This window comes from Bos taurus, chromosome 18 (assembly GCF_002263795.3).
Source record: "Bos taurus isolate L1 Dominette 01449 registration number 42190680 breed Hereford chromosome 18, ARS-UCD2.0, whole genome shotgun sequence".
In the NCBI taxonomy this organism is placed as follows: domain Eukaryota; kingdom Metazoa; phylum Chordata; class Mammalia; order Artiodactyla; family Bovidae; genus Bos; species Bos taurus.
The window spans coordinates 48,365,383-48,382,537 of record NC_037345.1 but is presented as its reverse complement, the minus strand read 5'-3'; the positions used below and the strand labels follow the sequence as shown (position 1 = coordinate 48,382,537).

Here is a 17,155-nt window from a genome sequence, read left to right as displayed (position 1 = left end):
ACATACGTGCACACGGGTATCCAGGTGTGTGCACGTCGACTGGCCTGCGCGCCACACAGGGAGTTACCACTAAGTGCCTGTATGTGTCCCTGTATGGGTGAACAATAATGTACGCTTCATGGTCATCCCAGTGTAGACCTGCCATCTCCAGGTTGTGGCCCAACACTCAGCATTCAGCAGAGATTCAAGTGTAGTTTTTAGCCGCTGCCCAGAACGGGGGAGGGGGAGGGCACCCTCCAGGTCACAGTGAAGATAGTTTGCATCTGGTTTACATGCAGCCCAGGTCCCCGGAGGTGGAGGGGGGGGTCCCCTGGGTCCCAAGGCAAGCTGCCCCTCACAGGCTGCCAGGGCCCAGGGGACAGGGGGTGGAGCCGCCGGCTGCACAGCTCTGTGCTGGGGCAGGAAGCGAGAGTGGGGAGGGGGGAGCCCACAGCCGGTGGAGGCAAGGCGGGTGCAGGGCGTGTGGGGAGGGAGGGAGGTGCCAGCATTCGGAGCCCTGAGGCCCTGCTGGCCCCTGGGCGCAGGCCCAGCTCCGGCCCCCAGGAATGGACCTCGTAGACCCTGACATCTTTAACAGGGACCCCCGGGACCACTATGACCTACTGCAGCGGCTGGGTGGCGGCACCTATGGGGAAGTTTTCAAGGTGAGGAACCCCCTCATTCTCCGACACCCTCAACCCTGTGACCTTGGGGGTGAGCCCCAAGAAGGGATAGGGATGCGAGAGGGTCCCAGTCCTCGGCTTGGGTTCAGGGATGCTGAGGAAGACCTCGGGCAAATGGAGCCTGCCTGACTGCCAACTTCCCCTTTACAAGGCTCGAGAGAAGGTGACAGGGGACCTGGTGGCACTGAAGATGGTGAAGATGGAGCCTGGTGAGGAGAGGACCCAGGCCCTCATTCCCCTGCCCCCACCTCCTGGGACCCTGGGATCTCCCCCATACTCCCTCTCTGCAGTAGCCTTTTCTCTTCTGCCCCTCCTTGCAGACGATGATGTTTCCACCCTTCAGAAGGAAATCCTCATCTTGAAAACTTGTCGGCACGCCAACATCGTGGCCTACCATGGGAGTTATCTCTGGTGATGAGCCGCAGACCTGCCCTGCCCCCCAGCCCAGCCCCCAGCTCCCATTCCTGACCAGGCCCCCCTCAACCTAACCTCTAATCCCGGACCTCCATTTTTAACTGAGGCCTCCTAACTTGATCCCCAGCCCGAAGTCCCACTTGTTTGACCAGAGCACCTCCAAATCTCATCTCCAATAAATAACTAGCATTTCTCACTAAATTGATCCCTTTGTGGTAATCAAATGTGAAACCAAGTCCCCCTAAAACTGATCATCGTTCTGACTTGCAGGTCCCCCAGTTTCACTTTCTGTTCCTTTAATATGAACCCCTAATTTCCCTGACCCTTGAATATCCCAGATGCCCCAGGAATGATCTCTGCCCCCCAGACCCGGCATCCTGGGCTCCTCTGTCCCCTTTGAACTTCCACAACCTGTGAAGTCTCTGCCCTGTCTCCTAGGTTAGCATGGGACAACAGAGAACGTCATGGTAGGAGCCCAGGGACCTGGGTTTGGTCCAGTTGACTCTAAATATATATTTTCTTCTCTGAGCCTCAGCCTCCCCATCTGTAAAATGGGATGATCTCACTCTGGTAGGCAATAGAGAGATGACAGCTCTTACATTCAAGTTCTTGTTGAACTAGGATAGGATGGACAGGGAGCCAGGAACTGTCCCAATAATGATTTATTACTGTTATTATTATTATTGCTCTTGAACTGTTGTAGGCTGCAGAAACTCTGGATCTGCATGGAATTCTGTGGGGCTGGTTCTCTCCAGGACATCTACCAAGGTGAGTGGCGGGGCGAGGAGATCCAGGCAGCCCTTGGCCCTCCAATCCACCTGTCCCGTCCCTCTACCCTTGCGTCTCCGGAGACTGTCTTTCTGGCCTATATTTCACACAGAACCCCTCCTCTGCACCAGGCCTGGCCCGGAAGATGCTGGGGAGACTGTGGTACCCAAGTGGGCCCTGAACCCTATATCCTTCAGGACCTGAGAGTCCAGCTCTGGTTTTTCTGCAATGATCCCCTTGACTTTCCCTGCCCCGTCTTCCCCCGTGCCTGCATTTTCTCACCGAGGTCTATTCATGCCTTTGAGTATCTCTGCGTTTCTAGCTCATCGTCAGTGCCCATCTGTTCATTTAATGAGTGAATGCATTTCTGATTCACTCAGCCTGCTTCTCACTGTCTTGGAGCACTGGAGGGTGGGGACGGGGTGGGCCTTGATCAGATTTCTGATGTGCACCTCTATCTTTGACCATCTCCCAGTCTCCCAGTCTCCGTCCAGCCCTAGACCTCAAATGTCAGGAAAGGAAGGACTTCATGAAGAAGTCCTCAGGGCGGGTGGGGGAAACTGAGGCCCACAGAGAGGAAGTGACTCACCCCACCAGCCCGTCAGACCGAGTCTCTGACCCCTTGAGTCTGCTGTCTCTCTCTGGTGTATTCGCCTCACCCCTTTGTGTCTCTCTTTCTCACTGTGTCTGTTTTCCCAGTTGGGGGTGTCTCTGGCCATGTCTGTCTTTCTCTGCCTCAGCTTGAGTCTGTTCCTGATTCTCTATGTCTCTTCCCATCTCTCTCTGCCCTTCCTCGTTCTACAGAGTGACATCACTCAGAGCTGTCCCATGCCCTCCACCTCCCTCCAAAGTGAAGCCCAAGTTTCTCAACACCGCCCATGAGTCTGGCCCCCACTGGCAATCCCAGGCTGGCGCTCTCAACCCTGCTCCACCCACTCCTCTGCTTTCCAGCCCCACCGGGGGCACTCCCCTGCTTCTGGGCCTTTGCACTTGCTTTTCCCTTTCCGAGTGGGACTGCTCCCCATCTCCACCCCCGCCGCCTTCTCAGGGTCACCTTCGCTGATCAACCTGTGTAAAATGTCATACTCCTTCCCACACATATTTCCCACACATATTTCCTGTTATCTTTTCTTGCTTAATTTTTCTTCTTACTATTTATTGGCGTCTCGTGTATCATGTATCTTACCTGTTTATCTTGTCTGCCATCCGTCTCCTGGGCTAGAATGTTCTTGCCATGGGGGCAGGGATCTCTGCCTCTTTTGTCCACAGCTGTATCCCTGTTGCCTGCCACAGTGGCTGGCACACAGTAGACATGCAGCAGATAATCACGTTGAATGAGTCTCTCTGGTTCCCTGCATCGCTGCCTCTCTCTGTTGCTGACTGCCTCTCTGCCTCCTCCTTCCACCTGTCCCATCCCAGTTCTCCCCTCCCTGCGTGGTACCCTCTCAGCTGGTGTGGGTGGTGGCCAGGGGTCTGGCCTGCACCCAATACAGTGCCTGGGTGACCTTTGCAGTGACAGGCTCCCTGTCGGAGCTCCAGATCAGCTACGTCTGCCGGGAAGTGCTCCAGGTAAGGGGATGCTCTCCGGGCTTGGGGTGGGGCAGGGCCCTGCTCCTGCCTCTGGACGCTCATAGCCCCCACTTCTGCCCTCCTCCCCAGGGACTGGCCTATCTGCACTCACAGAAGAAGATCCACCGGGACATCAAGGTGACCTAGGGGCAGAGAGATGGCCTTGGTGGGTGGGGGACCCGGGAGACAGGAGTCAGGAGGGTCAGGGTGTCGTGGGCCCAGGGAGTGTCAGCAGCATTAGACTTGGGGGTATCTCTGACAGCCTCGAATCCCTCCCTCTTCCCCAGGGAGCCAACATCCTCATCAACGATGCTGGGGAGGTCAGACTGGGTGAGTGTGGCTGGTGGGGATGGGGAGAGGGGCTGACTGAGGGCCTGAGGGGAGACTGAGGGGACAGGGGACCCCAGGTCACTATGTCTCTCCTTCTGTCTCCAGCTGATTTTGGTATCTCGGCCCAGATCGGGGCAACACTAGCTCGACGCCTCTCTTTCATTGGGACGCCCTACTGGTGAGGAATGCCTGGCTGGCAGCTAGGAGTGGTGTGGGGTGGCTTGGCTTTCACTAGCCCAGATCTCTGGGCATCTCTGTACTGGCTTTTTTGCCCACCTCTACCTTTCTCTGGACCGGACTTCCCTGGTGGCTTAGTTGGTAAACAGTCTATCTGCTCTTTGGGTCTTTTTGGAGTTTTCCGTTTACCTAGGTCTCTCTGAGCACCCTCCAGCCATTCCTCCCAGTGTTTATGTTGATTTTTATCCTGGTCTGTCTGTCTTTCCATATCTGTCCACGTTTGTCTCACTCTCTCTCTCTTAGTCTCCATCTTCCAGCCTGTCTCTATCTCTCTGCCTTTATCTCTCTCCATCTTTTTATTTTTTTAATATTTATTTGATTGTGCTGGGTCTTAGTTGCAGCATGTGGGATCTAGTTCCCTGACCAGGGATTGAACCCAGGCCCCCTGCGCTGGGAGCGTGGAGTCTCAGCCACTGGTCCACCAGGGAAGTCTTGATTTCTGTCTCTTTCCATCTTTATGTTTGCCTCTGCATCTGGCTCTCTCTATGCCTGCCCATTCTCCTCTTCTCCCCTTCCCCTTCCTGTGTCACTCCGTGGTTCTCTGAGGGTCTCTGCCCCTAGGATGGCTCCGGAAGTGGCGGCCGTGGCCCTGAAGGGGGGATACAACGAACTGTGTGATATCTGGTCCCTGGGCATCACAGCCATCGAATTAGCCGAGCTACAGCCACCACTCTTTGATGTGCATCCTCTCAGGTAGGCAGATGTGGCAGGTCCCCCTGGTCCCAGAGACCCCACTCAACTCTGACCCTGAACACCATCCCCCCAGCCTGTTTCTCCACCTCAAGACCCCCTAGAGGAGACCCCCCCTTACTCTGAGCCCAATCTGAGACCCTCAGGAGTCCCTCAACCCAGAAAGCCTTTTCTCCATCCCTCCACACTAGGGGCCCCAATTTAGGAAGCCCCATCTTGAGGCTCCCCCTGAGCCTGCTGGTGTCCCCTCAAAGGGGTACCCCATGCCTTGTGAAACGTACCCCTCATTCTTGTTCTGTCCCTCACTTTGCTCCCTGCCGACCTCAGTGCTATTAGGGGCCCCTGCAGCTGCGAGGTCTGGCCGCCACTGGAAGTCTAAGCCCCATGCTCTGTCCTTACTCTTCCAGGGTTCTCTTCCTCATGACCAAGAGTGGCTACCAGCCGCCCAGGCTAAAGGATAAAGGCAAATGGTAGGAGAGGGGCACGTGGAGGAGGGAGGGCGGGGCCGAGGGTGATGGTCAGATGGGAGGGCCTCTGGTCCCCTCACCCCAGAATTCACCTTCTTCCTCCCAAGGTCGGCTGCTTTCCACAACTTCGTCAAAGTCACCCTCACTAAGAGCCCCAAGAAGCGACCCAGTGCCACCAAGATGCTCACTGTAAGCCTCTCTCCCCTAGAAGCCTTCCCAAACTCACCCCTGGAATTCCCCAGGGCCTCTACAACGTTGATCATTTCATTTCATGGAACCCCCATTGCCCTTTCAAAGTCACTGGTCCCTCTGAATTCCCCAGGACCCTCGAGACTCTCCAAGCTGATTCCCAGGCCCCCTTTTTTGCTTTCTTTGTGCTGGGTCTTCACTGCTGCCTGTGGCCTTTCCTCTCTTCACCGCAGCGCACGGGCTTCTCACTGGGGTGCCTTCTCACTGTGGAGCAGGGGCTCTAGGGCACAAGGGCTCAGTAGTTGTGGCTCAAGGGCTCCGCTGCTCTGTGACTTGTGGGATCTTTCCATACCAGGGATAGAACCTGTGTCCCCTGCATTGGCAGGCAGATTCTCAACCCCTGGACCGCCAGCAAAGTTCCCTACACTGAGTTCTTAAATCTCACAAATTCCTAAGGGCCTCAGGACCCATTCCTGGGTGTGCTCCGGAATTCCAGGGGAACTCCAGTCCCCTCTGAGACACTTCTAGAGTTTTGCAAAATACCTCACATTCTTCTAATCTCTTCAGACACCTCAGAATCCCCCAGGTTGCTGCTCCCCAGAATTCCCTGCCTTCTTCCTGTGTTGGCAACTTCCCCCCAAGTTTCCTCTTAGACAAGTTCTCCAGCCCCATCCCAACCCCCTCCTTCCAGTCCCGCCCCCTATCTGCTGACACCCTCCTTCCCTCCTCCAGCATCAACTGGTGTCCCAGCCTGGGCTCAACAGGGGCCTGATCCTAGATCTTCTGGACAAACTGAGGAACCCCGGGAAGGGGGCCCCTGTGGGCGAGATTGAAGATGAAGACCCTGAGGTGAGGGACCAGCTTGCCTTTGCTCAGCCTGTTTCCCTGCCTGGAGCGCCCCCTTGCTGCCTCTCTCAGAAAAGAGCCAGGGAGGATGGGGTGGTGGCTTGGCACAGGGCTTTGGGGGCACATGGGTTATGGGAGGGCCCAGGACTCTGGGCTGGACCCACATGGTGGGGGGCTGCTGCTGGAGGACCTCGGGTCTGATGCAGCCGCCGCTCTGCCCAGCTCCCCCCGGCCATCCCTCGGCGGATCCGATCCACCCATCGGGCCAGCTCTCTGGGGATCCCAGATGCAGATTGCTGTCGTGAGTAGAGAATCTTTACGTTTCTGGACACCTGACTCTATAATCCAGGAGATGCCCCCTCATCAGATTGCCCTAGAGACCCTCATCACTTCCAAATAGACCCTCAGAGACCCCCATCACCATCTGACTCTGCAGGAGACCCCAGAGGGCCTCACCACCACCTGGTCTACAAAATGCCTCTGGAGACCCCCACCTCTCTGTCCTGCAAACAGACCTCATGAGGCTTCCCATAACCACCAGGACTCCCAGAGACCTCAGGAATCTTTGTTCCCTGATCCCCAAATGGAACCTAAAAGCAACCACTCTATACCCATTTTGAACCCCCACCTCCCTGATCTCCATTCCTGACCCCTAAATGCTGTATATGCTCAGCTGTGTCCGACTCTCTGTGACCCCGTGGACTAGCCCACCTGGATCCTCTGTCCATGGGATTCTCCAGGCAAGAATACTGGAGCAGGTTGCCATGCCCTCCTCCAGGGGATCTTCCCGACCCAGGGATCCAACCCACATCCCCTGCGATGGCAGGTGGATTCTTTATCACTGGTGCTACCTGGGAAGCCCCCAGATGAGACCCCTGTAAACAAGGATCCCTTCCCTATAGGGACAGCTCCAGTGCTAAGATCCTGACCCCAGAGCCCACCCCCACTTCTATTCTTTCTGTTCCTAAATCCTCGTCCCCAGCTCACTGTGTGACCCGCCCCCCCCCCCCCCGCCCCAATCCCCCAGGGCGGCACATGGAGTTCAGGAAGCTCAGAGGCATGGAGTCCAGGCCCCCGGTGGACACGGTGAGATCCTCCCTGACTGCCCAGCCGCCCTCCTCTCCCCCTGGGCCACTGCTGACCCTTTACTATCCCACAGGCTCTCCTACAGCCCCCTGAAGACTTCAAGAGCGGCAGTCCTAGGTCAGGGACTCTCAGGGTGGGAGTGGGGCAGGGATATGCGTGGGGACCACCCGAGGCTCATGCCTGTTCCTTCTCAGGAGGAACCTATCAGAGTCCGATGATGACTATGACGACGTGGACATGTAAGAGCTCCACAGGCCCCCACCCAGCCCTTCCTTGCCTTCCTACAACCCATCTCTCTTCCCCCGATCCCAGCCTGAGCCCTGCTTCCCTTCAGTGCTGATCCTTGACCCCTGACCCCTGACCGGACCCTCAATATACCCACCTTCCTTCACCTCCAACCCCTGACTCCCCTTTCCTTCCTCTCCAATCCCAGCCAACTCAACCCTGGGTCCCCTGCTACCTTCCAGTCCCCAGCTCCTACCAGATGTTTCTCTCAACCCCAGGCCTCAACTGCTGCCCTAACCTTTAACCCCTGGGCCCCTCATTTTTCTTCATTTTCTCACCCACCCTCAGACCGAACCTTCCCCCATGTCAGGCCCTCAGCCCCAGACCCAACTTCAACCCCAGCAGTTGGCCCAGGCCCCCATCTCCCCCAGCCCCAGGCCTGTGTCAGCCTCACGGCCCACCTGTCCATTGCACACCTGTCGTCTGTAATAGATTCACGTGCACCAGGTGAGAACCTGACCCCTGGGAGCACCGTATAGTCTGTGTTCCTAGTAGGGTGTGAAGTTGCAGAGACTTGATGCAGTCAGCACTTGATATCTAAGAGTTACTGGGACCATTATCATCATGGTCATCAGTCCTTTAGCCCTCAGCTCGAGCCCCAGATCGAGTCACCCTCTGACCTTCCTGAGCTCAGACCTCCAGCCCCAACCGTCCCCAGGCCTTTGTTGCCACACCTCCCGCCTGCTGACCCCATCTTTGTGTTCCAGCCCTGCCCCTGCAGAAGACACACCTCCTCCACTGCCCCCCAAGGTAAGGCCCTGGGACAGAGATGGGGGGCAGGGGGCCAGGAGGCCAGGGCCCATAGACACTGAGATACTAAGCTCTCTTGGGCTGGAGTCTGGGACACCAGGTCCTTTGAGATGTGAGAGACTGGGATGACTGGGATCTGGAAATGGCATCCCTGACCCTAGGGGTGGGACTCAGAATATTTAGCCCAATGGATGCTGGTCAGTAGCTGGTCTTTGGAAACCCTGCTGCACCCAACCCTTCCCCTTTAGTTGCTGGAGTATGTTGATTTGGGGGCATGGGTCACAGAGGAAGGTTGGAGGGGTGGTTAGATATCACAGAGCCATGACCTAATGTCGGTTCTGGCAGAGGTGATTGGCAAGGTACCTTCTCTCTGAGTTGATCTAATGTATTCCCCACCCTCTTCCTCTCTCTCCAAAGCCCAAGTTCCGTTCTCCGTCGGATGAGGGTCCTGGGGGGACTGGGGATGATGGCCAGCTGAGCCCGGGGGTGCTGGTCCGGTGTGCCAGTGGGCCTCCCCCACGCACCCCCCATCTCGGGCCTCCCCCAGCCACCCGAAGCCCCCACCTCACTGCCCACTCAGGTAACAGGGCAGGCTGGGCTGGGAGGTGGGTGAAGGTGGGGGTTGGGCAGGGATCGGGGGGCTTTGGGGGCTGATTTTCCCCTCCCCATCTCAGAACCCTCACTCTGGAACCCAGCCCCTCGAGAGCCTGACCAGCCCCCACTGTTGCCCCCCAAGAAGGAAAAGATGAAGAGAAAGGTGAGGCCAGTGATGCTGAGGATTGATATCTCCGGATGCAGCTGGGGATGCCTGGTGGGAGTGGGGGGTGGGGCAGGGAAGACTAATGACAGGTGACATTAGTTGAGCAGAGCCTCTGTGCGAGACCCTGCTCTCGTGTCTTTGCGTGGTGTGTACCTGCACAGATAGAGATAGATACCGCAGTTGTTGCTGTTCAGTCACTAAGTCGTGTCCGACTCTTTGTGACCCCGTGGACTACAGCATGCCAGGCTGCCTTGTCCTTTGCTCTCTGCTGGAGTTTGCTCAAATTCATGTTCTGTGAGTCAGGGATGCCATCCTGCAGATACTGCAGAGACACATATTATCTGCCATTTCAAAATGGGGAAACTGAGGCACAGGGGGGTTAAACAGTTTCCAAGGTCATAAACCTTTGAGCAGGCAGAGGCGGGATTTGAACCTTGCCACTCTTGCTTCTGAGTCTTAACCACTATGCCTTCCTGTCCCCTCCCCCTTTTGCTGGATCTGCTGCTGCCCCATCCCCCCATGGCCCACCCAGGGATGTGCCCTTCTCGTCAAGTTGTTCAATGGCTGTCCCCTCCGGATCCACAGCACGGCGGCCTGGACACACCCCTCCACCAAGGGTGAGTACTCAGGAGGGCCACGGGAGAATGTGGCAGGGTTGGGGAGGACCCTTAGTGGAAGGCAGAAAGTCAGGGAGAGGGGAAGTGTCTTAATACAGTAGGGAGTGGCAGAGTGGAGGCAGGGGCAGAGACAGGAGTTACAGCTGGGGTTTAGGGATCAAAGCTGGGTAAACTGAAGCAGAGTTTGAGAGTGAAGATTAGGGAAATTAGTTTGGAAGTCAAGAGTGTCAGACATGGAATTTCCCTGAAGGTCTAGTGGTTAAGACTCTGAGCTTCCACTGTAGGGGGGCACAGGTTTGATCCCTGGCTGGGGAACTAAGATCCCACATGCTGCACAGTGTGGCCACAAAAAAATAGATAAATAAAATAGGAATTTTAAAAAGAGTGTCAGATAAACCAGAAAGGTCAGAGTTCAGTGTATAAGATCTGGGACAGTTGGACCCCATTAACCTCAGTTGCCCCAGAGAAGGAAATGGCAACCCACTGCAGTATGCTTGCCTGGAAAATCCCATGGTCAGAGGAGCCTGGTGAGCTACAGTCCATGAGGTCTCAAAGAGTCAGACACAACTGCGTGTGCACACACACACACACACACGCACACACACAGCCTCAGTTGGAGGTTAATGGTAGAGAGACTGGGATCAGCAATTTGGGGTCAGGAGTTTTAGGGATTAGAATGTAGCAGAAAGGGACAGAGTTTAGGGATCACAGTCAGTGAGGGGTAAATGTTAAGCAAACAGTATTAGAGCTTGTGGGGTCACGCTGGACACAAAGAGCCACATGTAAGGGTGTTTGAATTTGAGCATCAGTGTTGAGATAGGATTAGCATTCAGGGACCAGAACTGGGGAGAAAAACAGATAGAATTGAGAGGGCTACTGGGGAAGACATGTCTGATGTTGGGGTCAGAATTGAGGGGACAGATGGTCAGGTTTGCAGGTCAGAGATGGGAGAACCACCAGAACAGGGGAAGTCAGAGGCTGGTGAGAATGAGACCAGCTCAAGGGAACTGGTCAGGGTTTGAGTTCAGATTTGTGAAAACAAAGGCTGGAAATGTCAGTGTGGTGGGGGAGAGTAGAGAATCGAAGGAACAGCATCAGTGTTTGGGGTCATATGGGGTCTGGGAGGGCCCATGTGATGAAGCAGGTCCCAGCATCATCATGTCTGCCCCCTAGACCAGCACCTGCTCCTGGGGGCTGAGGAAGGCATTTTTATCCTGAACCGAAATGACCAGGAGGCTACGCTGGAAATGGTGAGGGGCAGTCCCTGGGGTGGGTCAAGGGCGGCCGAGGGTGGGGGCTGGAGTTGGGGTTGCTGGGGTCTTACAGGAGCCATCTCCCCCTTGCCCTGCAGCTTTTTTCTGGCCGGACTACCTGGGTGTACTCCATCAACAATGTCCTCATGTCTCTCTCAGGTCTGGCTGTGGCTTGGGTGGGAGGGCTGGGGGTCAGAACTTAAGGGGTCAAAGGTCAGGAGGTTGGGAAATAGGTGGGCACAGAGAAAACAATTAGGCTCCCCCTGCGCAGAGACTACAGTTCAAATTCCAGCCACCTTTTCACTGTGGGACTTGGGGCAAGACACTTCTTCCTAGGCCTCTGTTTCCCCATCTTTAAAATGGGGCTCACAATAGTGCCCACCTCTCAAGTCAGTTTTGAGGTAATTTTCACAAGAAGTCAGTCTTTACCTTTCTTTGACAATACTTGGTCCATGCTTTACTAAAATGGAGTGAGCAGGTTGTGGATTAAAATTTTGTGTCATTGTTCTATAAACACTTTGTGTAAAAGAATTTCTAATTTATGAGACCCTGAGCCAAATAGAATGAGTGAGCTCATTCATATCACATCTGTGATGACAAACTTTTGCAGAATTTCTAGATGTTCCTTCTTGAACTTTGTAATATGTGTAACTTCATCTGATTGTTAAGTGTCTGTCATTTCTCATGTGGCCACAAGTACTATGAGGGTAGGGAACATATTTATTTTACTCACCATTGTTCACCAGAGCCAAGCACAGTGCCTGGCCTATAGTGGACATTTAAAATATGTTGCACCGGCACTTCCTGGTGGTCCAGTGTTTAAGCCTCCACACTTCCACAGCAGTGCGCATGGGTTCAATCCCTGGTCAGGGAACTAAGATCCCACATGCCATGGGGCACAGCCAAAAAAATTTTTTTAAACATGTTGCATGAAAAAATGAATAAATAAAGGTGCTTGAGACTTGAAGACTTGGGCATTTAAAAGGGACGGGGCCAAGTGATGGGCTGAGAGAAGGGTGGGAGTGTGCAGTAGCCTATAACTGCCTGCTTTCCCTATGTACACACACACTGCAGGAAAGACCCCCTACCTGTATTCTCATAGCATCCTGGGCCTGCTGGAACGGAAAGAGGGCAGAACAGGAAGCCCCATCGCTCACATTAGCCCCCACCGGCTACTTGCAAGGTACCAGCCCCTAGTGGTACCACTGACCCCTCTAATGCCCCATTCCTGCCGTCCCTCGCCCCCATTCATGCCTACCTTCTGCCACAGGAAGAACATAGTCTCCACTAAGATCCCGGACACCAAAGGCTGCCGGGCGTGCTGTGTGGGTGAGAACCCAGGGGTGGGCAGACAGGGGGCAGGACCAAGGGTGGGACTTGGACTCCTCTCCACGGGAGAGGGTTGCAGAGTTAAGGCAGGGTGAGTAGAGCCTGGGGAGAGGTGTGTGGCCTTTGGGGGCGAGGGGTCGCGGGAGAGACCATTGACCACTACTTACCCGCCTCCACAGCGGAGGGCACCAGCTCCGGAGGCCCGTTCCTGTGCGGGGCTTTGGAGACATCCGTGGTCCTGCTTCAGTGGTACCAGCCCATGAACAAGTTCCTGCTGGTCCGGGTAGGGAGCCTGGAGACGCTAGGGGCTTTGTCAGTTTGGGTGGCTGGGGCCGTCCACTCTACGCTTCTGCCGCGAGCTCCGCGAACCTGGGCTTCCACCTGAGGCCTCCCACAATCTCCCCAAGGCTCCGCCCACCTGGAGGCTTCTCCCCTGAAGTCTTTCTGATCCTTAAGCTCCGGCCCTCACTCCACCCGTCACTTTCTAAGCCTTTTGAGGCCTCACCCCCCTGAAGTTTCTAGATGGTGCTTCCCAAAACTGAGGGCTCAAGAAATACTTGGTGGGGAGGGGAAATACTTCGGAAGCCCCAAGCCCACTGTCCTCCAAGACCCCGCCCCTCAGGCCCCGCCCCGTCCTCCTCTGAGCCCGCCCCTCCCTGCGTGGCCCGCAGCAGGTGCTGTTCCCGCTCCCTACGCCTCTGCCTGTGTTTGCACTGCTGACCGGGCCAGGCTCCGAGCTGCCCTCAGTGTGCATCGGCGTGAGCCCCGGAAGGCCGGCGAAGTCGGTGCTCTTCCACACCGTGCGCTTCGGTGCGCTCTCCTGCTGGCTGGGCGAGATGAGCACGGGTGAGTCGGGCAGGCTCTGGGACGGGTGAGGCTTATCAGTTGGGTTGGGTTGGGTCTGAGTGGCTGGGCGGTGCTTAGCCTGAGGCGTAACTGGGAAAGGGGATGAACCGAGAGCGGGGCGGGAGAACGTTGGGTATATATAATTAGTGAGATTGATGATGGGGAGTGGGGAATTCTGTGAGGGGCGCGGTTTAGCCCGATTGCTTGGGAATGGAGAGGGGGGCCTAGCGGAGGAAGGCGTAATGCGGGGAAATTGGTCCCTAAACCCGGATCTCTCAAGCAGAGCACAAGGGACCAGTACAGGTGACCCAGGTCGAGGAAGACAAGGTGATGGTGTTGATGGACGGTAAGAACTTTCCTTCCTCCCTTGCCTCCACTGTTCCTAGGTACCGACCCCCAGGCCCCGCACCTCTCAGAAACTCTGAGCGCCTCCAGTCCTTACTCGTCCTGCTTTGCTTCTTACACTGAACGTATTGTCCGGTCCCTCGATAACCTTCTCAAGCCCGCTTACTGCTCTTAAAGTACCTTCTCTACCTCCTTCTAGGGTCCCTGAAGCTGGTAACCCCAGAGGGGGCCCCGGTCCGGGGGCTTCGAACTCCAGAGATCCCCATGACTGAAGCAGTGGAGGCCGTGGGTATGTGCCGGAATGATAATTCCGGGGTCCGGGGTCCAGGTTGGAGGCTTAAGTGAAACCCAAGGGTAACAGGCACTGCTTTCCTCCCAGCTATGGTCGGGGGTCGGCTCCAGGCCTTCTGGAAGCATGGAGTGCAGGTGTGGGCTCTAGGCTCGGACCAGGTAAGCTCCTCCCTCCTAGCACCCGCAAGCCCCTCCCACGTCAGTCATCTCACTCATCAGATCGATTGGGAAAACAAACTCAGCGTGTAAAGTCCCTGGAGGTGACACTTCCTCTAGGCTCAGTTCAGACAGGTCCCCTTCTCTGCTCCAGTGTCTCTTGGGACCAGAGCTCATCCAGGGTCACTGTGTGACTTTGCATCTTTCTGAGCCTCCCTCAGGCTCCCAACTGTAAAATGGGGTCACAGATAGAGACAAGTGGGTTAAGAGCACGGACCAGACTGCCTGGGTTGGAATCCAGCTGAATGATTTTAGGCAAATGACTTAATCTTTCTGTGCCTCACTTTTCTCATCTGGAAAATGGAGTGAAAATGATGCTTAATTCACAGAACACCATGTGTCAGGCTCTGCCCTTACACTTTTGTATTCTTAATCTTCGGGATCACCTGTCAGGTAGGTATTATGATTTCAAAGGTTAGTGCTCTGAGGTGCAGAGAGGTTAAGTATCTTGCCTGAGGTCACACAGTTGATGAATGGTGTTAGCAGCAAAGATTATTTCTGGACCTGAGGAGTTCAGAGACCTTGCCCCTTACTCTCTTTAAGGGAGAGGGGAGGAGTCTTCTAGACACTGATACAGCACCTTTTCCCCCAGCTGCTGCAGGAGCTCAGAGACCCCACCCTCACCTTCCGTCTGCTTGGCTCCCCCAGGTATGAACTTGGGGAAGAGAACAGAGGACCAGGGAGGGGGGGTGCTTTGGAGGTAAAGAGGGTATCTTGAGGTGTCCCCAGCCCTCTGTATCTTTGGCCTGGACATCCTCTCGCCTGGTCTCCCTGCTTCTGTCTCTGTCCCCTATAGTCTATTCCCCACAGAGCAGCCAAGGTGGGATTTTCTTTTGTTAAAACTTTTTAGATTAATTATTTTTGGCTGTGCTTTGGCTGTGTTGTGGCTCCCGGGCTCTAGAGCACAGGCTCAGTAGTTGTGGTGCACGGGCTTAGTTGCCTCATGGTGCGTGGGATCTTCCCAGATCAGGGACTGGATCCGTGTCTCCCACATTGGCAGGCAGGTTCTTCACCACTGAGCCACCAGGGAAGCCCGAAGGTGGAATTTTCATTCTTTTTTAACTTTTTATTGATATGTTGATGCAAATTTAGACTCAGAGAAGTTGCCAAAATAAATTTAAGAATTCTGTATCCCCTTCACCCAGATTCCCTGTATATTATTTTTAACCACATTTGCTTTATTCTTGCCTTGGATATATGTGTAATTTTTTTCTTTTGGCACATGAATTGCAAGCATGATGCTAGTTTACCCCAAAATACTTCAGTGTATGTTTCCTAAATCAAGGCAAGGACATACTCTTACAAACCACAATACAGCTGTCAAAATCAAGAAAAGAGCACCGAGATAGCACTATCTTCTAATTTCACACACCCACTCAAGTCTCACCAGTTTTTCCAATGATGCTCTTTGTAACCAAAAAATAATACTTTTTTTTTTTTTTTTTGGTCCATGATATCATCCAGGATTATAGGCTGCATTTTGGGGTCATGTTTCTTTAGTCTTGTGCCCGGAACATTCTTCAGACTTTCTGTGCTTTTCGTGACCTTGACACTTCTGAAGAGCACAGGAAATTTGTTTTTCAGAATGTCCCTTAGTTGGGTTTGAGGTTTCCAGGTTACACGTTTGGGGCAGGAATACCACAGAAGTGATGGGGTGTCCTTCTCACTGCATCGGATCAGGAAGTGTGTGTCAGTTTGTCCCGCTACTGGTGAGGTTATCTGTGGTCGGTCACTTGGTTAAAATGGAATGAGCCAGTTTTCTTGACTATAATGCTACTCTTCTTTCCTCTGTATAAATAAGTATCCTTTTGGGTAATTTCTTGAAACAATGTAAAACTATTGTTTCACCTAATTTTACCATGACTTGATGATTTTTGCCTGAGCCTATTAAATGGTGAGTTTCCTATTTCTATCATTGTTTCTACATTTATAAGTCAGCATTCTACTGTAGGAAAGAGCTGTCCCTTCTCCACCATGTATGTGTGTATATATATTTGTATGTATGTGTGTATATATGACTGTGTGTGTGTGTGTATTTCAGCATAGTCTCAAGGGTTTTTAGTTTATTCTTTTTTAAAAAAGGATCCTCCACTTTATTTTTCTTTAAAGATTTATTGTTTATTTTTGGCTGCGGTGGGTCTTTGTTGTTACACACAGACTTTTCTCTAGTTGCCGAGAGCGGGGGCCACCCTTCTTCGTTGCAGCGTGTGGGCTTCTCACTGTCGTGGCTTCTCTTATTGTGGAGCACAGGCTCTGGTAGCTGTGGCTCATGGGCTTAGCTGCTCTGTGGGAAGTGGGATTTTCCTGGGCCAGGGATCAAACTGGTGTCCCTTGTATTGCAAAGCAGATTCTTAACTGCTGGACCACCAGGAGAGCTGGTTTTCATTTTATTCTATGGGTTATAACCTATTACTATCATTATCTGTTTTGAGGCACAAATACTCACAGATTTAGCCAGTGAGAGCTTCTTCAAGGATCTCTCTGATCTTTCAATATGTCAGAGGGGCCTTTTAAAATCCAGATCTGATTGTGTCACTCTCCACCTGGTTAAAAGCTTCCTGTGGCCTCAAGATAAATATCCAATCCTGGTCACAGCCCACAAACCACGACTTGTGCAGTCAAGCCCTCTCCCATGTGAGTCCTTTGCCCAGGCTGTTGTCTCTGCCCAGAACACTCGTCCCTGCCCTTTCACCAGGTTCCCTCCTGAGCTTCTTTCAGGCTCCACCATCCATTCTTTAGGGACACCTTGGCTGACCCCTCGAGCTGGGTTTCCCTGCTGTGTGCCTCATGCTTCTTTGTACTTATCGAATTCACTGGTTCATGTTGGTCTCCTGAGGGCAGGGGCCGTGTCTGCTCATCCACTGCTCTACCCAGCACTATGCTGGCACAAACTCTATCGACTTCTCTGCAAATGAGTGAATGAACAAATGAGTGAATCAACTGACTTCTCTTTTCCTTCCCCAGGCCTGTGGTGGTGGAGACGCGCCCAGCAGACGATCCCACTGCCCCCAGCAATCTCTACATCCAGGAATGAGTCCCCGAGGGGGTGTTAGGAACCAGTCTCGACACCTCCCTCCCCAACGGACACATACTCCTGATCCTGGCATGCCCCTGTCTCCCAATAAACATGACTTCAGTCTCTGCTTTCATCTTGGTTTTGGGGTTGGGGGGAGGAGAGGAGAGCAGAATTCCTGGATGCCCCCCC

The 17,155-nt window shown here is 54.0% G+C and overlaps 1 protein-coding gene across 2 annotated transcripts; it reads left to right on the top strand.

The window, feature by feature from the left end:
* Nucleotides 1-432: 432 nt before the first annotated feature.
* MAP4K1 (mitogen-activated protein kinase kinase kinase kinase 1) lies at nt 433-17,093 on the top strand. Of its 2 annotated transcripts, none has more exons than XM_024978271.2 (31): nt 433-644; nt 814-871; nt 983-1,073; nt 1,780-1,844; nt 3,358-3,413; nt 3,504-3,551; nt 3,701-3,743; nt 3,849-3,921; nt 4,542-4,673; nt 5,078-5,140; nt 5,245-5,326; nt 6,059-6,175; nt 6,395-6,473; nt 7,200-7,258; nt 7,332-7,375; nt 7,453-7,497; nt 8,251-8,293; nt 8,711-8,873; nt 8,968-9,050; nt 9,586-9,670; nt 10,844-10,920; nt 11,022-11,082; nt 11,998-12,106; nt 12,194-12,252; nt 12,432-12,535; nt 12,924-13,098; nt 13,379-13,444; nt 13,643-13,732; nt 13,823-13,893; nt 14,543-14,598; nt 16,915-17,093. In XM_024978271.2, exons 1-31 carry the CDS (start codon nt 546-548, stop codon nt 16,982-16,984), a joined length of 2,466 nt encoding a protein of 821 aa, XP_024834039.1. In that variant the 5' UTR covers nt 433-545; the 3' UTR covers nt 16,985-17,093.
* The last annotated feature ends 62 nt before the right edge of the window (nt 17,094-17,155 follow it).

Excerpts from the sequence above, each read along its gene's own strand:
- MAP4K1 (XM_024978271.2), top strand. The coding sequence starts at position 546 with ATGGACCTCGTAGACCCTGACATCTTTAACAGGGACCCCCGGGACCAC. Across the intron at positions 3,414-3,503 it reads TCTGCCGGGAAGTGCTCCAG|GGACTGGCCTATCTGCACTC; the intron begins GTAAGGGGATGC and ends CCTCCTCCCCAG. Across the intron at positions 13,099-13,378 it reads GCTGGGCGAGATGAGCACGG|CAGAGCACAAGGGACCAGTA; the intron begins GTGAGTCGGGCA and ends GGATCTCTCAAG.